This window comes from Bos grunniens, chromosome 6, assembly GCF_055505025.1.
Source record: "Bos grunniens cultivar Pamir isolate PY7600 chromosome 6, Bosgru_T2T1.0, whole genome shotgun sequence".
Taxonomy (NCBI): domain Eukaryota; kingdom Metazoa; phylum Chordata; class Mammalia; order Artiodactyla; family Bovidae; genus Bos; species Bos grunniens.
Window position 1 is genome coordinate 58,652,597 of NC_141170.1, and position 22,788 is coordinate 58,675,384.

Consider the following 22,788-nt stretch of genomic DNA (forward strand, 5'->3'; position numbering starts at 1 on the left):
TAAATGTGCACATAGTTTTATATAGGAGAACTAAGCAAATTGGAGCTTTGAAGATTAAACAAAATAAAGTGTAATAGCACTGAGGCGCCTCAGAAGGCGCATTTCTTACTATTCCTTTGGAACCTATCAATGAAAAAAGAAACAAAATCTCAACTCCAGCCCAGAACTCTTCCCAGTTTATCATATCTTATTTCTTTTTGTCCACAAGAACATTCATATACACCATCAAAGGAAGTAGACCTTGCCCTTAACTAGAAGCTAGTTTTCCGGAGTACTCTGTGAAGTTGCTCAGTGTTATGAAATTGCACAGAAATGATTTCTTCAGAATTCCTCTTTTGCCAAGTGCCAAGTTCAATTCCCATCATTCGGGACTTTATTCACTTATTTCTCCCTCCTTCTCTCTTCGTTCTTCTTTCCTATCTTCCTTTCTTCTGTCTACCCCATCTGTCTATCCATCCATCTGCCATCTCTCCACCATTCATCCGGCTCATTGTTATTGAACACCTGCCATGCTAGGTGTTCGGAATAGGATGGTGAACATGACAGGGATGATGTCTGCCTGCCCTCACGGGACTTACATTCCATACAACCAGTATAGGGTGATGTGGAGCGGATTCTATAAATGGTTCTGAGCTGCTAACTGCTAATTGTATTGTAAATGTTCCCACCTCACTTCCTCCATCATCATCTCATCATCAATTTTTAGCAATGAAATAACCCTCTTTTAGTTTTTATTCACCTGATGCGAAGACCTGACTCATTTGAAAAGACTCTGATGCTGGGAAAGATTGGGGGCAGGAGGAGAAGGGGACGACAGAGGATGAGATGGCTGGATGGCATCACCGACTCAATGGACATGGGTTTGGGTGGACTCTGGGAATTGGTGATAGACAGGGAGGCCTGGCGTGCTGCGGTTCATGAGGTTGCAAAGAGTCGGACACGACTGAGTGACTGAACCGAACTGAATTTTTATTCCAACAAAATGTCAGCAGAAACTCAGCATTTAACCAAATATAAGTGACTAGGTCTGATTGAAGACAGAACAGCCCAATTCCTGCCCTGTAGCCCCAGGCCCCTCTCCATCACCCCAGACAGCCAAACTCAAAGGCTGCTGACCGTGGTCTCTCTCCCTGGTCTGACATGATATCGCGTTCTTGTTGTTCATCGTGGTATGCAGCTATTCTACAAGCATGCTAGTGTCCCAGCTGCAGAGACAGCTAGGACATGTGTAAATTCAGGCCCTTGGACCTTAAAAACCACAGAAATGCTTACGAACACCCTCCTTTTGTTCTTTTATTAGTTTCCATCTTGAGCCTGTTGTCTGTGAGCTGCTAGAATTTGACAAGGGGACACCCTTGGTAGGGTTTTCTCCAACTGAATCCCAAGACCTGTGTATTTTTTCCCATCCTCGTTGAAATACTGACAATAAAACAACAGCAGAAACAACCCTCCCACCCAGCCCCTAACAAGGAGACAAGACAGAGGAGTGTATGCACATATTTGTTTCGAATGGTTTGTGAAAGATTTGGGTAACTTGAAATTATTTAATCATGCTTAATTTCCTGTAGGGGGAGGGGAAGTTTCCATCATAATTTGAGACAAGCGGCAGTTTTGCCTCTGACAGATTTAAATGAGAAAAGCAAATGCTGGGATGCCAAACACCCTCATGAATGCACATCTGTGCCGTCGTCTTAATCAGCTTCTTTGTTTGGCTTCTTTTTTTCATCTTGCGACGGTAGCAGTCTCAGTGACATGATGTGGTGACATTTGCACAGGGCAAGGCCAGCCTACTTTCTTTGAATTGCTGTTCTGGCTCCAGCCTCTTATGAATGACCACGTAGGAAAGGGCCTTTCCTTAGAATAAAGTGATCCCCAAACATAGAGTGCAAACTGATTATGTTTTCCTACCTATGTATGTTCATCCAGCTGCTTGCAATTTCTCCATCATGCCTCTCACTCTATGGATTTCTTACTCTGCTTCCTCTTCTCTCCTCTCTTCTCTAGTACTTTAGCCCATTTTATAAGAAAGCCCAAAATGAGATATTTAAAAGCAAATAATTATGCAGTAAACTAATAAAATATTGATATGGTCCAGAGATGGCAGAAATTGCCCAGTAGATGTATTTTTTTGTCCCACCCCACCCCCCCACACACACATACATATACACAGTGCCTAAAGAATTATTTTTTGAATTTAAAGGCCTTTGGACTTTGTACATGCTTACTGGTTTGCCTCATAGCTCAGTTGGTAAAGAATCCACCTGCAATGCAGGAGACCCCGGTTCGATTCCTGGGTTGGGAAGATCCACTGGAGAAGGAATAGGCTACCCCCTCTAGTATTCTTGGGCTTCTCTTGTGGCTCAACTGGTAAAGAATCTGCCTGCAATGTGGGAGACCTGGGTTCTATCCCTGAGTTGGGCAGATCACCTGGAGAAGGGAAAGGCTATCCATTCCAATATTCTGGCCTGGAGAATTCCATGGACTGTGTAGTCCATGGGGTTGCAAGGAGTTGGACATGACTGAGCAGCTTTCACTTTCACCCGTTTGCCGCAGTCCCTGCCATTCTCTGTTGTGTTCCACACTACGCTCATTCCTGTATTTACATTACTGGTCTGTTTTTAGAGTTCCTTTTTGAATTCCGAGGCCTTATCAGTCTGTCTTCTTTGGGAAGCTTCTGTGTGCAGTTTGGAATTCCAGAGTGTTACAAAAGACATGCTGCTTTAGATGTTTACCATCAAGTGGCAGGAGTTATTAAAGCAAAGTGCAGTACTCATAAATCCAGCAACTCATCCAGAAAGCAAAGAAAATAAGAATTGTATTCATTGCTGGATGTGTAATCCCAAACAGTAAATCTTACTAATTTACAAAGGGTTTCAGTAGATTTTGTGTGTAATCTTGCAAATTTTGTTTGAGTAGTTGATTCTGACTAATGGAGCGTTAGCCTGTTCATAGGGTCCTTGGAACTATAAAATGATGATAATGGGTCCTTTTACATCCATGTTATCAAGCGTCAACCTTCCAGTTCTTTCTTCCTTTCTGTATTACCCCTCTTAGCATACTTGGTGTTTGTAGGATGGCTTTAGTTCTCATTTGGGCTATGGACACATCTGCCCATGGAATTCTGCTGACTATTGGAACTAAAACCAGAAGACGGTAGTTGTTTCTTCTTTTAATAAAACCCCTCTCTCTCTCTTTTTTTTTCTTCCATTTTCCAGCAGATATATGGAGTGACCACTCCTTTCAGACTGATCCAGATTTGCCACCTGGCTGGAAGAGAATCAGCGACATCGCTGGGACCTATTACTGGCACATACCAACAGGGACGACTCAGTGGGAACGCCCTGTCTCCATCCCAGCAGATCTTCAGGGTTCTAGGAAAGGGTCCCTTAGTTCTGTAACGTCATCTCCCACCCCAGAGAATGAGGTAAAATGGAGTATCTTTTTAATGGCTTAGTAGAGTGGATGTAACTTGTGATTTCTCTTTAGACTCATTGTTTCTGCCCCAACAGGTCATCAAGGTAAGCTTTCCAATTTTTACGCATGTTGCATTTGAAACCTCTGAAATGCTTCCTTTTCGTGAATAGTGTTAATATCATCTTTCAGGGATCTTTTTATTTTTTAATGGCTTTTGGTCTCTTTAAATACCATTTCAGGTACAGAAAGTAAGAGAGGCTGATTAATGAGAAGTGGTTAAGATTCCCTGGGGCTCATTGAGGCAGTACTTCACTCTGTAGGTGCCGCTTCACAGTGCTGGTTCCATAAAATATTTACACACGGAAGAACGTCTCTTGGCCTGACGTGTTATAATTACCGCACATCTTATTAATATCCTTGGGCTCATTTGATTGCAAGGAGAGAATGTCTGCAGGAATAACCCTTGAGAACCCTTAAATGCTTAATTTCTAATAAGAAATAAAAAAAGAGAATCTGTTTATTTAGCAGAAGTGACATTATTTTAGAAATAATTAGCAGCATAAATTTGTTCTATCCCTGAGGAAGAAATCTGATGTTTAAACAAAGAATTGAGGCATTAAAAAAATTCCATCATGATAGTTGTTAATACAGAAACTCCTGCAGTGAACCTTTGTGAATCCTGATAACAAAATATTCAAGAGAATTACAGTGGGAAAAGGTCACAGTTAAGTAATGGCTTTTTTTTTTTTTTTTTTTTTTTGAGAAAAGAGGTTTGATTCCTGACACACAGGCATTTCTGCCTTTTCTCTGACCACAATCTTTTGTTCTTTAAACAACATATTTTCTTTTACTTTGAGGACATGGAAGGAATTTGAGCTGCATCTCTTACCCAAAAGCCTCTCTACATATTTGCTGCTATTATTGCCCTTCCTATCATTGCCCTATTATTGTCTTTAAAAGTAAACAACATCTTCCATTATTTACTTACTTTTCTCTAAGAGGCAGGAAGACCTACATTCCAACCACATTCTTGCTGTTACTGGGCTTCAGCATCTTACTCACTCCACCTGGGCCTTAAACTCTCCATCTTTCAAGTAACGGTTAGGGCGAGCTATAACCCTCTGTTAATAGACTGGGGCTTCAGTTTGTTGGTGCGGGGCCCTGATGATCAGACACCCGCTTCAGTTCCACTGAGCTACTTAGGATTTCATTGCTTATCACTGGGCAATTTGGGTAATTTTTTTATTAGCATAATATTCCTACTCCCAGAGCAAATTCCATTCAGTCTTTTATTCACCTTGTGTGAAGTGTGCTGGGAGGTGGAGAGGAACCAACTCAGCCTACCAGGAAGTGGAGTCCTCCTCCATGCCAGCCCAGGTGTCTCTTGGCATTTCTCCCTGGACCTCAGCGCGGCTCCCAGGAACTGAGTGGGCCAGGACACCCTTGGGCCCTCAGTGAGACGCAGAGGTCCTCTTTCATCTTCACCTGGCCTGCTTGGCATCTCTGTTAGAGTCTCTCCAGCCCAGGACTTCACTCTCCTACTGCATCCCTTTGCCATCCTCACCTCCAGAGAGAGCCCTGCAAGCTGAGAATGCCAGGGTGGGAAGGGGGCATCTGGCACCAGTGTCCAGCCATCACAGACAGGGAAGCCGAGGCACAGAGAGGCCAGTGACCAGAAGCCACACTGGGTCTAGAACTCAGGGTTCCCAAATCCTCCTCAATTCCAGGCCAGAGTTCTCCTCACTTGGCTTCCCTGGCTCTGAGATTTCAGCCCACCTGCTTTCTCTTTGTCCAGAGGTGGGATGATCAGACTGACTTTGAGATACTGCTTTCTGTTCAGTGAGCCTCTCGTCTTCCGTATATGGAAGAAATGAAGTTTGTCTTGAAGCCCGCATCCTGAGGCTGAGGCATTGGTGGGGTGAGGCCCAAGGTGGGCATCTCGGGGTTTAAGTGCCTCAGATTTTTTACCTCTTTGATGAACATGGAAGACTTTTGTTTTCATACTTTCTGCATAGAAGAACGCAGCACAGGTGGGCTGCTGACCCTGGGGAAGATGATCAGGAGGCAGAGTCCACATTCGCATCCCTGAGCCTCCTTCTGACATCCACTGTCACCTGCTCTGGCCCCGTCCTTGCCTGCTTCCCTCCCTTCCCCCTCACTGCCCAACCCCCTTTCCAGCTCAAACTGTGTCCCCCCACCCAGTTCCTCTCCTGGAATTCAGTATTTCCTTCACATCTCCACTGCTCAGCCTCCCAGCGGCTGTTCATGACTTATTGTAGCTTTCAGGATATTTTCATAAATGTCACTTCATTTGTTCCCTTCAAGACTCTTCATGTGGCAGAGAAGACGGCTATTCTGTTTCCCACTTAAGAGGTAACTGGGGCTCAGTGAACTGAGTAACTGGGTCAGGCTGGGCAGATGCCCAGTTCTCAATTCCAGATCCTGTGATCTGCCCCAGCACTGGGTGAATTTCCACCTTGAAGTTGGTTCTGTTCTACTCTTCTGTTGCCATCATGTTGGATAAAGTCTTATCCCTCCAAGACACATGTTAACAGATGTGTAGCTTTTTGACATTTCAGAGACAGGCTCATACCCAGCACTTTAATAGACCAGTGGGATGGATGTTCTTCAGATCAACCTTTTGGTTGTTAGCTCCATACACATTTTTCCCTGTGCATAAGGCTATCCACAGAGTCAAAGAACCAAGCAGATATAAAAGGCAGTACATTGAAATCCTAGGGGCAGAGGGATAAGCAGGTAGCAGAGAGGAGAGGTTGGGGAAGACCCAGCCTTCCACGTTCCAAGGTCCTGCAGGTGCTGACAAGGATATTAAAGCAGAGGCGCTAAGGGAGGTCGAGTATATACAGCACCAGCTTCACGGCTTATCTCCTAAAACCCTATGCATCTGTACGGTAGTTGTCGTTCCTTTTTTATATTTGACAACCCACATGGAGAGACGAGGGAGCTTACCCAGAATCACACACCTACTCCCTGGTGGAGTCAAGCCTGAGTGGAGGTGTGCTGGCCCCTGCCCTCACCCCAGGCTTCACTCTGTGTTTATCAGGGGCTTTGGAGAGCCTTGGATGTCTTCATCTCCCTCCAGGGGAGGGTGGTGACATATGCAGAGCCTTCTAGAAAATGACTGCTTTTCATAACAGTCATAACAACAACAGTGTTGTTGTTCAGTTGCTCAGTCGTGTCTGACTCTTTGCGACCCCATGAACTGCAGCATGCTAGGCTTCCTCGTCCTTCACTATCTCCTGGAGTCGGCTCAAATTCACGTCCATTGAGTCGGTGATGCCACCCAACCATCTCATCCTCTGTCATCCGCTTCTGCTCCTGCCTTATGTCTTTCCCAACCTCAGGGTCTTTTCCAGTGAGTCGGCTCTTCGAATCAGGTGGCCAAAGTATTAGAGCTTCAGTTTCAGCGTCAGTCCTTCCAGTGAATATTCAGGGTTGATTTCCTTTAGGATTGACTGGTGTGATTGCCCTGCTGTGTGAGGGACTCTCAAGAGCCTTCTCCAACACCACAGTTCAAAGGCATCAATTCTTTGGTACTCAGCTGCAGGTGTTAATAACAGTTGAGAAAAAAGTGATTATTTCTCTAATGCCATTTCTTTGATCCCTAAATAGAATCTATTTTGACTAATTTGGAAACATGAGAGAAAGCAAAACGTTAAGGGCGAGAAGAAACTTGTAATACGTCGTGTTAGAAACGCATATTTTTATACAGCTTTTTCCTGAGCTGGCTTTAAAAAAAAAGTAAGTGCCAAATCTGTTGACTAAGCTTCACAAAAGTCTAGGACTGAAGGCTTCCTTGCAGTTTGAAAATTGTACATTTCACATTCCAAAGTTCACCAGGGAAGTGTTGAGCGCAACGCATAGTGTTTCCTCTGCAGACGCCAGCAGTATTTTTGCAAGTTTATAAACTGGACGGGAAGCACTTGCCGCTGAAATTTGGCCCAGAGACAGTCTCCCCCTAATCCATCAGTTTGTTCCAAATTACTTAGATGTTGCGTCTTAGAGAGAAGAGGGAGCTCCACAAAATATTTTAACGAGTAACTGTTGGCCCGTGAGCAAGTCTTGCTTAGAATCTTCCCAGATGAAGGAGTTTCCCAGTTCCTTAAGAATAAGGGCAAGGAGGGAAAAAGTGGCTCCAAAGCAAGGGGAGGTCTAGTTGTTTCTCAGGACTGTGATCTCTTTGTGATCATAGTTTACTCTGTTCTTGCTGCATCGCTCCTGGAGTCTGGGAGGGGCCTGTGCAGCTAAGTCCCTAGGAGAACACTTTCCGAGCATTGCATTAGAACCTGAGGATTTTCATGTACATTGAGAAATAAGACAGCAACATTAAGGGGCCGGTCTGTCATCATTTTCCTGAACCAAGTTCTTGACCTGCTCACGGAGTCTTAATATTTCAGAACTGGCAGGAACCTCCAAAAAGGGACTAGTGAATGCTACAGCAGTATTTCTCAGCCCACTGAACCAAGGATTGTGGCCAGGGTAACCTCTGGGCTTGCAGAACATGCTGATTCCTTGTTCTTACCCTAGGCTACTGAGCTAGACTCTGTAAGGGTGAGGCCTGAGAGTCTGCCTTTATCATATGCTTTTGCCCCACCCCCAAAACGAGGGGTGCTTCCCTGGTGGCTCAGATGGTAAAGAATCTGCCTGTAATGCAGGAGACCCAGGTTCGATCCCTGGGTTGGGAAGATCCCCCGGAGAAGGGAATGGTTCCATTATTCTTGTCTGGAGAATTCCATGGACAGAGGAACCTGGCAAGCTATAGTCCGTGGGGTTTCAAAGAGTTAAACACAACTGAACAACTTGCACTTTTCCAAAAAAGGAAAAAAAAAAAAATCATATGCTTTCCAGGAAATTATATGCCGAGGGATTACAAAAGCCAGTCTTCTAGCGAATCTAGTCTGTTTTTATTTATGTGTCACTTCTGCTTAAATACTTTGGCCTTGTCTTAGCATCTCCTGGGAATCATTGCTCTCATTTGCCTGCTTTCTGAGCCCTTTGATCTTCATTGCATTGTGTCTCTTTGTAGTATTCTTACTTGAGGCACGTCAGCCTCCCTTTTTGGGGGATTGGGACCTGCCCCCCTTGTCATGCATCCTCAGCACTTGGCACAGTGCCTGGTATGTGGCAACGTTCATTAAATATTTGCTGAATGAAGGAATAAACTGGCTTCATACCGGGAGGGAGCTCTTCGCTGACTTACTGTAGCCACAGAGCCGGCACTAGAGCCTCAGCTCTCCTGGTTTTTCCCTAGTTTATAGTTTCTAAATTGTGCTGCTGCTCACACAGACTAATTTAATTCCACAAGCATTTGTCAATCTGTTTTCTAGTTAGATTTTTTTAAAAACTGCTTTGTATTATGTTTGCATGACAAACCATAACTGTTCTTTTGATAGTGTTGCATCCAACAAAACATAGAAAGCAGTTTTAAAAGAAGGAAAAAATAAACCCATGTACATGGACTCAGTGCTCATTAACGCTGTCTGGCCTATTCAGAATTCCAGAAGTCCAGGTGCTCTGCCATTTATGGTCAAGGCCATGGCTCAAATCTTGACAGAAGAGGATTATAAAGCATAATTGATAAAGCTCTGTAGTCCCTGGGCTCTCAAACATTTTATTCTTACAAATGCCTTTATTTATTTTCTCCGTGGCAAGAGTAGAGGACAGTGCTGTTTCCTGGGCAGCTTCGGGCAGCCAGCCCCTGAGCCAAGGGCTCACATTCTTGACCTCATGGCATCCACACGCCGGTGGGAAGTGTCTCTAGCCCTGTCTGATATGCAGGGCACTGAGTTCACAGAGCAGTGAGGGCAGAGGCAGGGTTTGAACTCGAGCTTCCCAGACGGCTGTGTTGACTTCATAGCTTCCGAAGAGCATGCAGCAGCGATGTGATCGTGGCTTCGTCAAGACCACTGTGGGATGTTCATGTGCTTCCCTGTCTGTCCAGCTGTCAGCGGGCTCAGCCCTTCACTCTTGCTCTCCAGTTTGCGCGTTGATACCACTTCATAGAGACATTCATAGCACCTCCAGGGACTTTCTCATCCCCTTGGACCCCATCCTCAGGAGAACTCTGTTGACGTTGTCAAAGGACCAACTCTTAGTTTTCTTCCAGCAGAAGGACAGTGCATCATCTTTGTTTGATTTGAGGAACTGTTTTCTAAGATCCCAGAAGAGAAATCTAGAAGAAGAAAACTCTCAGTAGTCGAAGTTATACAGTCAGATTCCCTTAAGAGGTCATGAAGGGCACCATGCTGAAAGGTCTTGAAGGGTCACAGCAGGTGCCATGCCCCAGGTGCTGGGTGAGTCCCCCAGAGCTAGGATTTTGGGGCTCTCTCAGACCTGAGCATGATCACCATAATCAGGATAAGGGCTGCTGCAGCCTGGCCAGGGTCACGGCAAGCACCAGGAGAGTATGTGCCCACTGTAATACTGACACCAGCATCTCTCAGCTGTGCAAGGCTTTTTAGCTGCATTTCCTGAGAGATGATCCATTAGAGGCTGTTGCTCACCGACGATGGTCTCTGTTCTCCCTTTATCTCTATCCTGTGTCTGTCTTCCTAGGTTACTCCACCTGCCTTTTCCTCTTCTTTGTCTTTCTCTTTTCTTTCATCCCTCACTCCTATCACCCAAACTACAGATTTTCTGTAGAACCCAAGCATCTCTGTTGGTTTCTTTTTTCTTTACACTACTAGCTAAAATGTTGTATTCTCTCTTAATTAAAAAAATAGATGAATAGACGATATCATTCTTAAAATTTAAGACAAGTTGTTTTTGTCCTTCATTGCCCTTGATTTTAAAAAAGAAAAATTACAATCACTTATGTGAAGGAGAACATTTCTCATCTTCATTGTCAGTGAAAATTTTAAATTTAGGAGGGAAAAAAAGACTCTGTCTTGTTCGTGGTAAATAACACTAGTTTCCATTTTTCTTTGCTTGAGTTCTGTGCTAAAGGGTTTATTTAGGAATACTTATATGTTATTTTAAGATTTTGCAAAATCACTGTATATCACCTTTGTTTATTTAAATCTATGAAATGTGATTGTTGGAAGTTTGCCCACTGACTCATGTCTCCGTAGCATGAGAGCTGAATTCATACAGTCTTAGAAGCATAAACAACTTTTACTTTATAGGGACTCCTGCATCCAAAGAGTAAATATATATATATATAAATTTAAACACACACGTACTGAGAAATGTTTGATTAAATGCCAGAGCCTTTTCTGAATACTTGTTTTTAAAAATGCTCTTCTTTCACTCTCTATAATCCCAACACAGTGTTTTTTGAATATGATTTCTGATTTCAGATTACTTTTGTCAGACACACGCCTTTTTAAAAAATTTCTTCACAAGCATGCAGTTATGGAGGACACAAAACCCCACATCCATTTTAGGGGGTTCACAGTACTCTTGCCTGGAAAATCCCATGGACGGAGGAGCATGGTGGGCTGCAGTCCATGAAGTCGCTAAGAGTCTGACACGACTGAGCGACTTCACTTTCACTTTTCACTTTCATGCATTGGAGAAGGAAATGGCAACCCACTCCAGTGTTCTTGCCTGGAGAATCCCAGGGACGGAGGACTGCCATCCCTGGTGGGCTGCCATCTGTGGGGTCGCACAGAGTCGGACACGACTGAAGTGACTTAGCAGCAGCAGCAGGTCCCCCCAGCTGACAGGTTGAAGATTTTCCTGTAATATTTTCTCCTTAGTGAAAACCAAATACTTTTTGGAGGATGGAGGGAGGAAAGAGGTGAGGGGCTGGACAACTTTCCTGTTCTGTGCTCGGTAAAAGAGATCATTTTAAAAAATAAATAGACCCAGTGGTCTAAGTTTGAAAAACTGCAGGTCAGCTGCCTAATCCAGAAAGGAAAGCAGCAGTGACGCCAGCTGTGCAGTGATGATAGATCCAAATTTGCAATGATTTTGCCCTCAGAGAGGCCTTCAGAGCCAGATAAATGCATTTGTCAACACCTGGGACGTTTGAACTCAGCCACTTCTGTTCTGAGTGGCTTTGAAACTTGTATTCATTGTGTGCCGAAGCTATGGGTCAATATTACCATCTCACTTTCAAAGAACTTTAGTTGAAAAGTAACTTAGTGGAAGAGTTCCTCCTGTTGACTTTCAAGAAAAGAGATCTGCCTGACAAATCAATGGAACAAGTTCGTGAGAGTGTACCTGGGTGTCTTATTAGTATCATTTAATTCCCCAAACGTCACATAAAAAATATTTGAATATTCAGTTAATGGAGTAGAAAGAAAAAAGATGGTCCCATGTTATCCGAGGTGAATAAAAGAAGGAGTTGTTTAGATTCTAGGTCTATTACAAGAGGTTTGCCAGCAAGGAAAGGCTTCACACTTTGTCCTGTAACTATGCTTGCTGCTGCTGCTGCTAAGTCGTTTCAGTTGTGTACGACTCTGTGCAACCCCATAGACGGCAGCCTACCAGGCTCCCCTGTCCCTGGGATTCTCCAGGCAAGAACACTGGAGTGGGTTGCCATTACCTTCTCGAATGCATTAAAGTGCAAAGTGAAAGGGAAGTCGCTCAGTCATGTCAGACTCTTTGCGACCCCATGGACTGCAGCCCACCAGCCTCCTCCGTCCATGGTATTTTCCAGGCAAGAGTACTGGAGTGGGGTGCCATTGCCTTCTCCAATAACTATGCTTCAGAAAGCATTTTGTGACTGAATATTAATTTGCGAAGAGACTTGGGTGCCAAGGAAGTAGACCTTTGTATGAGTGAGGGGAATTTACATTAGATTGTCTAGACTCTTTTTTATTAGATTAAATCTCAGCGAGATGAGGTCAGGCAGGGTGCCTTACCCTCCTTTATTATTGTTTTTTTCTGAAGTGGAGATAATTTGGCCCCTAGTTTTGTTATGCCCCTAGCGATGGACACTCCCCAGTTTTCAACCAGCTCATTGACCAGCATACCTCAAGAAAACAGTTCTTTTGGTTAATAGGAGAGAAAAACTTCTTATGGAATTAGGTGTGCTAGGCCTTTAATACTTGGATGCATATTGTGTGCTTTTAAGACCACATGTAGATAGTAACTTCCCTGTCTGGTAATAACGTTCAGCCATTTGTCTTGGTAAGTAATTAAAGCACCCTCCTGCCCTCCTACCCTGGGCCTCTAGTGACGATGTGGATCTAGGGAGAGCAAGCTACATGTTGCTGTTAGAGTGAATTTGTTCCCTAACCCATCCCCGTGAATATCAATGCTAACAACAGTGTCTTGTGTGTGTGTGTTCTTTTCTTTCCTTTTCTTCCCTTTTATTATTTTCTTTTCTTTTTTTTTTTTAAATCAATGTGCTTTTTCCTATGTGAATAATTGTATGTCTAGAAACAGCCATGGAGTGATTTTGCTGTTCTGAATGGGGGAAAGATTAATAGTGACATTTGGAAGGCAAGTATATTGTCAGATTTTAGCTCATTCAATATTTTGTCCTTTTTGCATGGCTGTGGCTGCATCTTCTTTGTGAACATCATGCATTCTGCAGGGACGGACTGAGGGGCTTCTGGCTCAGGCGGTGGGGCTCACACATGTCGCTTTTTTTGATGTCTCCCATTGTGAATGACTTCAGGCTGGTCGCCCCAGGCTCCTGTTGTCTCGTAAGAACCGGCATTTGCACCGAGCCAGCATCAGCAGCCCACGCATGCCTTTTTTTCTGCCTGAGCTCACGTACACTCTCTGCCTCGCGCTGGGAGGATTTCTCTCCCCTCTAATATCTGAGGCCGTGTCCTAGGTCTCTGCCTTTGTGCATTAACAGGGATCTCATTTCCTCTAGGATTTGCACGCGGCCACAGTCAACCCGGACCCCAGTTTAAAAGAGTTTGAAGGAGCCACCCTGCGCTATGCATCCTTGAAACTCAGGTAGGGCATTGGATGTACCTGCCAGAAGGTGTAGCTTTGTGCAGCTGAAGATTGCAATAGAATCCTAAGTCCCATTTTCTGTTTTTCTTTCTAGAAATGCTCCACATGCCGATGATGATGATTCTTGTAGTATCAACAGTGACCCAGAAGCTAAGGTTTGTAAGAAATGTGCTTTTAGTGACCAGGTTATAGTCTTGCATCAGAATAATGACTTTGGATAATGGCCCAGTTTTTACAAACTATCAACCCAGACCCACTTAATAAGCAATTATCCCTGAGTCCTCTCTCATTGCTAATCTCCCTAACACTTAAAGTAAATCCTTTCAGCCAAGTTGGGTTTGGGAGGGTTTCTGTAATCATCACAACTCTGCTTGTATCTCACTCCATCAGTTCTTTGTGCAACACGATAAAATTATTGTTTGAACAGGTGGGCTTCAGAAGCCTTTGAAGAAAAGCCAGGCTCTACCCTGTAATGCAGTGGAAGGGGAATTGAACAGGTGCTGTGGACCCCTCACACCCATCTCCTCCAGGGCAGCTCATACGTGTGCACAGTGAAAGCTCCTTGCCATCCCTGTCGTAAAAACTGGACTGTTTTATGGTGGAAAGTGAGAGTGAACTTTTGCTCTGGACTTCTGGTGCTGGGTATGAGCTGTTACAGTTGTACATTGATCCCTGAGAATCAGGGCCCTGTATTTCTCTGTGCAGTTGCTCACTTGATGTTCTTAAAGCTTTTATCTTTGCCTTTGTGTTCTCTAAGCAAAGTCCAGTGAGGCGGTGGAGAGTGCACTGGGGGGCTTGGAGCCTTGGCTTATGCACAGTCCTGCCACCTCCCTACCTCTGCTTCTCGGTTCCCTGTTCCCCTTTTCTTGGTACCTCAGGCTCTGCCAACCTCCCTATCCCTGCCCCTACCCACTGCTTGCTGTTGCCTTCAAGCCCGGTATGGGGCTGGGTGTGAGCCTGGGGAGGGTTGTGTTAGGCACACAGTCTCCATGGTGTCTTAGGAAGGAGCAAAGTAGTGACCTGCCCAACCCGGGAAGACAGCATAGCGGTGTGTTCAGTGGGTGACACAGTGGGGGCCCGCCCACTCCCAGTCCAGGTACCTCGCATCCCCTGACACAGGTGCTGTAATAGACTGGAGGGTCGTCTGTTTACTCTGAGCTAGGGTGGTGGGTCCATGGGAAGGGGGATTCCTGGCTCAGTTTCCCCACTCTTGGCCAGGGCGTGGTACATCATCCCAGCAGCTGATGGTCTGTGGGGTGAGCAGCACCCCACAAAGGTGAGCAGCAGCATCATTTAGCTTTACCCGGAAGGGCTGGGCCAGCGATGTCTGTAAAGCTGAGTGTGAAACTGACGAGAGTAGACCGGGAGGGTGATGCACAGAAAGCAGATCCAATTAGTAACAGGAATGGGTGGCCTGGTTGAGCTGTTACCTAAGATGACACTTTCTCTTTTCCCTCCCAGTTTATTGCTCACTGAATTCTCGATCTTCCCCCGTTCTGTGGCCAGCATGTCTATTCTAGCACCTATTAGAAATCTGTGTGAATAAGGAGGCTCGGCTTTCTCATAAGTAACTAAAGTTGTACTTAGTTCAAAACAAAAAGTTTATGTATTGTATTATTTATTTTATACCCTTCTTTGTTCCATAGAAGATCTGAGGAGACTTATAAGAACACTTAGAAGCCACAGAAAACATAATGGAATAATCAGTGCATCTGTCTGTACTGGGACAGTAGATGGCGTTAGGACAGATCAGACTGGGGAGAAGGAAAAAGCGTGGTTTTCAGCATATAGGACTTGGCACAGTTATGAACATTGACCTTTGGGTTCATCTTTGTGCTTCCTGGTGTTTATTTACATTGAGGATTCTTACAGTAAATGGTATGAATTCCTGTAGGGGCATCTCAGAATCTTGTAAGAACTTCTGCAAACAATGCATGCTTCTAACTCCCCCACCCCTCCCCTAGGTCTAGGGGACCTAGATTCTGAAGGTCCCCCTGCTATAGAAAGTCCCTGGCACTCTTGGGGACCCCAAGCCTGTTGGGAGGAGAGAAGGGTTTCAGACCCCTGCCCTCCATGCCTGCACTGTGCATGAGGTAGAAGCATCTCAGGTCTTGATGGAATAGAATGGTTTTTCCAGGGCTCTATTATAAAATAATTGCAATAATGAATATTTATTGAGTACTAACTTTTTGCCAGACATAATCCTAAAGACTTCATTGCTGTTAACTCTCATCCTCACAAAAATTCAAGGGATTCAGTATCATTATTGCAGATAAGAAAACTGAAGCATAGGAAGTTAAGCAGCTAGTTAAATAGCAGAGTCAGGATTTGGCTCCAGAGCCCATGCTCACTAGATTGTCCCCCAAAAAGTCTCAATTGGAGCTTCTCTTAGGGGCCACCATCAATTAATGTAATATACTCCAAATATATATATGTATATTTGGAGTATGTATATAGATATACACACACACACACATCTACGTACACAGAGAGAGGGAGAGAGAAATTTGAATTTTGCTCATTGGAAGCAAAGGGCAAACCCATTTCAAGTAAACTGGTGGAGAATTATGACAGTGTGGACCAGCTTTCTGGTCTGACTTGAGTCAGAGATGAAGCCTAGAAGTGAAATGGATGGGCCACAGGTTTTTTCAGACCATCCCTCAGTGGTGTCATTTCAACCAGGCTTTTGATAAAAGTTGGGCCAAAACAGGAGGAAGGACGGGGTCGGGCGGTGGGCAGCGGTGGCTGGAGTGGGGCTCATCGAGTGGCTGGCAGTTGGCAGAGCCACACACTTTGGATGCCCCACGCACCTGGAGCCCCTTTGGGGAAATTGAGGAGTCTCGCTGTGCTTCTCTGGATGCAGGGTCTCGCCACCCTGCGATGGAAGTGGGCCGGGGGAGACCCTGCACGGAAGGCTCAGATAATCCTTCAGTGCTGTTTCCAGCAACACTAAATGAAATTATTTTTTACAAATTGGGAATAAGTCCGTTGGTTTAGAACTGACATTGATGAGGCCACTTTGGAGGGGTTCCCCATCGCCACCACCCCCTGGCCTGTCCTATCTGCCTCTTGGTTTCTCCTCGCCTGTTTATGCTGCTGGGGCACCTAAGGAGGCGAAGTGGCAAGATTTAGGTTCCCAGATGTTCAAGCTTTCCATAGATCTAAAGATATCTAAAGGGTATCTTTAGTTAACGCTTTCCATTCTTTTTCATTTGCCAGCAACCCAGGAACTGAGTGCCCCATAAACAAGCAGAAGGTGTCCTTTCTTTAGGGGAAAAAAAAATTAATTTCATGTATGATGGAATTCTAAATACAGTCTCTGGAGAATAAATAGATTGTTAGAGAAAGTGTCTTCCTTACTCCCTCAGTGAAACCTAGTTGCTGGAAAAACAAAAGTTGTTTTAGGCCATCAGGATGTAAATACTTCAAAATTCCCTCCAGCCACTCTGAGTCTAAACATCCTAATAATCAGTTGTTCAGTGAAAATCTAAGTACCAGTGTAAATGATCTCTTTTCCCTATATCACCTCCCTCTTCCCGCAAGAGCAAAGTATTTTTATAACTCTGACAGTGTTTTATGAGCTGACCTACTTTTTTATGCAGTGAATGTGTTTTTTAGTTGATTGCCGTGTATGCATAAGTTTGTATATAATTCTGAGCTCTTTAACTTTTTCTTTTAAGATAATTATATATTTATACAAAAGTCACCAAGACTGAGTTCCCATATTACCTTCCACCTATCTTCCCATAATAACATCTTCATAATCATGGACAATTATCCAAAGTAAGAAAATAATATTGAGACCATATACTAACTAAAATAGGCTTTGTTCATTCCCATTTTCCAGTGTTTCCCACCGAGACCCTTTTTTTGTTCTAGGACCTAATCCAGGATACTAAATTGCATGTACTGAGCTCTTAAAAAATTATTTTAGCTGTTCCTTTCCACAGTTCTCAGATTTATTATTCTTAATTCTATTAATAATATTCCATTTAATTAATTGCACCATAATCTGTCTAGACACCCAGTAGTCATACAATTTCCAGTACTACAGAGCAGAGCTACAACTTCATAAAAATAGGTGGCTTTTTTTCCCTGTAAATCATTGCTTTGGTACGGATTGCTGAAACCAGTATTACCAGGTCAAAGGCTATCGGCTTATGGCTTCTGTCACTTATTGCAAAATTGTTTTTCAGAGAGGCTGCAGCAGCACGTAATTCCATCTGTAATACCCCAGAAGACACTTTTGTCCACTGCCCACTGTTCTCTAGGCTTTGTCATTTTTATTTATTCACATTATTAGTTGTATCACATGTGAGCTACTACTCCTTCTTTAAATTTCCCCCTCTTAAGTTATCAACTAGGACATTTGTTTTGACATTTACAAAACCCTGCGTTTATTGTGGAACTCCATGTTGCTGTCCTTTCTTGGGAGTTTTTTCCTCTTGCTTTTCTATCCATTTTTAAAATGAAAACTTTAGTTTGGGATAACTTGAGATATACAGAAAAGTGGCAAAGATAGTGCAGAGAGTTCCTATATTCCCATCACCCAGCTTCCCTTTCTTTTACTTAACCGTAGTGCCCTTGTCAAAACGGAATAACAAAACTATTAACTAAAATCTATTCTGATTTTACCAGTCATTCTTCTAGGTCTTTCTTTGGTTTCAGGACAGCACAGCGTGTTTAATCTCTCTGCATTTTTAAATTCAAAACTTGGTTTGTAATCTCATTATTTTTTCTTTGTCTATTTTGTGTCACTTTTCCATGTGAAAATGCTTTTCTTAAACTTTTCATTTTATATTGGAGTATCATTGATTAACAGTGCTGTGTGAGTTTCAGGTATACAGCGAAGTGACTCAATAGTTATACATGTATCTATTCTTTTTCAGATTCTTTATGTGAAAATGTTTTTTAAATGTTTGTATATCCAAACATTTTGTAGATAACTGCCTTTTGTGCTTCATTTGTCAAGAAGGCAGTTTCTTGTCATATTTGGGTGGCCAGCTCGCTTGCACTTATAAATTTCCATAATTCCGCAGTCTACCCCTGTGCTCATCCTCCTTTCATACCTTAAAATCCTAATTTAGCCCTTTGAAACTTTCCTTTTCTCATGGCATATGGCTTATTGCTGGCCAAATGCTTGACTAGAATGAGTAACACTAAGATAAATCCAGTTATAATTAAACTGTTGAAAACTGAATGCTTTGAAAAATACGTACTAATTCCTTAGAATTTCTTCCCTTTGTGTCCCTATGCTGGACTTCTGTAAAGGAAGTGTTCTGCCATCTTGTGGACAGTATTAAAAATTACATCTGTAGAGAAACTGGCATTTCATTTGGACTGAATTGCTTGTAGCTTGTTGTCGGGTCGCTCAGTCGTGTCCGACTCTTTGCGACCCCATGGACTGCAGCATGCCAAGCTTCCCTGTCCTTCACCATCTCCTGGAGCTTGCTCGAATTCATGTCCATTGAGTCAGTGATGCTTGTAGCTAGAAATGACATTAAAGATGATCTGATGGGCCTCCTTTACAGGTGAAAAGGTAAGCTCCAGAAATTTTTAGTACATAACTTTACTAGGGTCACACAATCAGTGGTGGAGATGGTATTCGAAGGCGGTCTCCTGGGCCTCTGATCACCCCATCCTGCTGTCTTCTCTGAGTGTATAACAGATCATTTTCAGGATATTTGTGAGGAGAAGTAATTAGATCTGCATTTAAAACACTGCTCTTTGGCATCCACGACAAAGGAACTGGGTAAGGAAGATGGTATTGTCCCAAGCATTAAATTATCTGGGTTTCAGCTTCCTTGGCTGTAAAATGAATGTGTTATTAAGTCACTTCTGGTTCTGAGGAATGAAGTCTGGTTCTGAGATCTGAGCAGTCCTGATCTCTGGCATCTGGAGATGAAATAGTTCCGTCTGTTCTGTCTCCAGGTCCAGAGAGAGGGCTGGGTTGGAGGGTTGGAGGCAGGGCTGGCTCCCTTTTCTGACCTCACTCTCCTCCTGCGCCCTGCACTAACATGCAATGTTCCTGCAAATGCAAGGCACCATGGTTATTTCCTGTGTATTACAGGTGAGAAATTCATGCTTCAAACAGGTTAAATAATTCTTTTATCACAGCCAGTAACCTGTGGAACTGGGACTCAAGGTTTGTTGCATTTGACTCCACAAAGTCTGAGTTGGTGTCTGCCCACTCCCAGTGACCATTTCTGTCAGCTTTACGGTCACTGGCTCTGTGACATTTGGAACGGAGGTAGCAGGAATATTGGAGGTGAGGCAGGGTAGAGGGACTGGAGGGTCACTGCTTCAGGACAGACCCCCTCCCTTCCTTTCCACCGTCCCCCACACTCACGTGGTCCAGTCCTTTTCAGCGCTTTCAAATTTTTCTGCCCACGTTGGCAAATTCGAATTCAGTTGTCCTGTGGCCAGACTGCAAGGTACTGCAATTCTGCTAAGCTCTAGTGTGCTGCTGATGCTGCTGGTCTGTACACAACATGCTGTCAAGTAGCAACAGTAAAAAGTTTGAAATCTGATCAACAAGGCTTTATGTTCATGCATCCTCTGCAGTCTTTGTATCCAGGACCTCCCAGTTCAGTCATGGCCACTTGCAGCCAGTTCTCAGTGTATCAGGGGTGTTTTTCCCAGGCATTGCTTTTTGTGAAAGCTTTGCTTGTCTCCTTCCTCTTTTGTTATACCCTGGCCCAGATGGAGACAAAGAGGGAAGAGATGATAACAGATCAGTAGGTCTGGTAGAGATACTTTCAGAAATGAACGGTGAATGAACTTGAGATGCCAGTATTTGTATGTGAGCTTTATTTATCTGTGTCCTCCCTTGGTTCCTATTAGAATAGATTTTCCCGAAGTAATTATATTAGTGGCTACTGACTAGATTAGCACTAATAGATAAACAGGAAGGGTAGGGAGTATCTTTCCTCATTCAGGTTTATTTTTGGTCTTTGTAGCAAATTCGTTATCATTACTTAGCATTTATATGGGATTTTTTATGTCTGCGTATAGTTCTTAGAATTGATTTTTGTTCACATGGCACTGGTTTTTTTCTTTCAGAAATCCTCATCTGTGTGAGAAGCTTGGGTTTGATTTCTGTTGTTGACTCATTAATTGAGTCAAAAACATTTATTGAATCCTGAATATTAAAGGAGAAGTAGTGTGTTATAATGGCCAAGAGCATGGACTTGGGACCCCAGCTATTTGGGTTCAAAGCCAAACTCTGCTGCTTACTTAGCTGGGTAACGTTGGGCAAGGTACTTAGCCTCTCTGTGCCTCAGTTTCCTTATCTGGAGGGTGGGAGTGATAATAGTGCCTACCCCACAAAGCTATGGCAAACATTAAGTGAACTGATACCAACATAAGATAATATGTCAAGTGGTTAGAACTATCTCAGTCATACTTTCTGCATTAGCCATTGTGACTGAGCTCTTACAAGGAGGAGTGGCTATGACCCCTGCCTTCAAGGGGCAGACAGCAAACAGGCAAAGTCAGTGCTGAGCTCTAGTGCCATGGATGGATGCTCTGCCAGGGACATCTACCCTGGCTGGTAGTAAGAATGGCTTATGTGGCTTTCCAGAAGGAAATGAGGCCTAAACCAATGAGTGTACTTGGATTGCAATGGGATTTGCTGATTCTCTCCCCAGATTTATTGATTTATTTATGGCCACACTGGGTCTTTGTTGCTGCATGAGGGCTCTCTTTAGTTGCAGCAAGCAGGGGCTACTCTAGTTGTCCATGGGCTTCTCCTTGCAATGGCTTTTCCTTCTGTTGACGTGGAGCGTGGGCCTCAGCAGTTGCAGCATGCGAGCTCAGTAGACCAGGGATCGAACCCATGACCCCTGCATTGGCAGGTGGATTTTCTTAACCACTGGACCACTAGGAAAATCCTCCAAAATTTAAATGTAAATGCAGAAGATTAAAAAATAATTTCAGGTGTAATTTTGTGTTGATTTTCAGCAAATGCTTCTAGGAACAGGTCTTAAAATGAGACCATCTATATTTGTCCAGTACTGCAGATAACAATTGTTTCTGCTATATTTTCCTATGTACATGTGTAATCAGATCAGATCCGTCGCTCAGTCGTGTCTGACTCTTTGCGACCCCATGCAGCACGCCATGCCTCCCTGTCCATCACCAACTCCCAGAGTTCACTCAGACTCACGTCCATCGAGTCAGTGATGCCATCCAGCCATCTCATCCTCTGTCGTTCCCTTCTCTTGCCCCCAATCCCTCCCAACATCATCAGAGTCTTTTCCAATGAGTCAACTCTTCCCATGAGGTGGCCAAAGTACTGGAGTTTCAGCTTTAGCATCATTCCTTCCAAAGAAATCCCAGGGCTGATCTCCTTCAGAATGGACTGGTTTGATCTCCTTGCAGTCCAAGGGACTCTCAAGAGTCTTCTCCAACACCACAGTTCAAAAGCATCAATTCTTCGGTGCTCAGCTTTCTTCACAGTCGAACTCTCACATCCATACATGACCACAGGAAAAACCGTAGCCTTGACTAGATGAACCTTTGTTGGCAAAGTAATGTCTCTGTTTTTTGAATATGCTATCTAGGTTGGTCATAACTTTCCTTCCAAGGAGTAAGCGTCTTTTAATTTCATGGCTGCAGTCACCATCTGCAGTGATTTTGAAGCCCAGAAAAATAAAGTCTGACACTGTTTCCATTGTTTCCCCATCTATTTCCCATGAAGTGATGGGACCAGATGCCATGATCTTCGTTCTCTGAATGTTGAGCTTTAAGCCAACTTTTTCACTCTCCACTTTCACTCTCATCAACAGGCTTTTTAGTTCCTCTTCACTTTCTGCCATAAGGGTGGTGTCATCTGCATATCTGAGGTTATTGATATTTCTCCCAGCAATCTTGATTCCAGCTTGTGTTTCCTCCAGTCCAGCGTTTCTCATGATGTACTCTGCATAGAAGTTAAAAAAACAGGGTGACAATATATAGCCTTGACGTACTCCTTTTCCTATTTGGAACCAGTCTGTTGTTCCATGTCCAGTTTTAACTGTTGCTTCCTGACCTGCATACAGATTTCTCAAGAGGCAGATCAGGTGGTCTGGTATTCCCATCTCTTTCAGAATTTTCCACAGTTTATTGTGATCCACACAGTCAAAGGCTTTGGCATAGTCAATAAAGCAGAAATAGATGTTTTTCTGGAACTCTCTTGCTTTTTCCATGATCCAGCGCATGTTGGCAATTTGATCTCTGGTTCCTCTGCCTTTTCTAAAACCAGCTTGAACATCAGGAAGCTCAAGGTTCACATATTGCTGAAACCTGGCTTGGAGAATTTTGAGCATGACTTTACTAGCGTGTGAGATGAGTGCAATTGTGCAGTAGTTTGAGCATTCTTTGGCATTGCCTTTCTTTGGGATTGGAATGAAAACGGACCTTTTCCAGTCCTGTGGCCACTGCTGAGTTTTCCAAATTTGCTGGCATATTGAATGCAGCACTTTCACAGCATCATCTTTCAGGATTTGGAAT

The 22,788-nt window shown here is 43.8% G+C and overlaps 1 protein-coding gene across 36 annotated transcripts in view; it reads left to right on the forward strand.

Moving 5' to 3' along the window:
• The window catches only part of APBB2 (amyloid beta precursor protein binding family B member 2), a 381,591-nt gene that overhangs the window by 254,296 nt on the left and 104,507 nt on the right, over positions 1 to 22,788 (forward strand). For 15 of the 36 annotated variants that reach the window (XM_086405998.1, XM_086405977.1, XM_086405990.1 and 12 more), the window contains 4 exons: positions 3,216 to 3,424; positions 12,766 to 12,828; positions 13,211 to 13,296; positions 13,391 to 13,451. In XM_086405998.1, coding sequence (XP_086262124.1) covers positions 3,216 to 3,424; positions 12,766 to 12,828; positions 13,211 to 13,296; positions 13,391 to 13,451 — 419 coding nt within the window. The remainder of the gene's footprint in view (positions 1 to 3,215; positions 3,425 to 12,765; positions 12,829 to 13,210; positions 13,297 to 13,390; positions 13,452 to 22,788) is intronic. The other 21 variants (XM_086405988.1, XM_086405996.1, XM_086405994.1 and 18 more) reach the window with 3 other exon arrangements.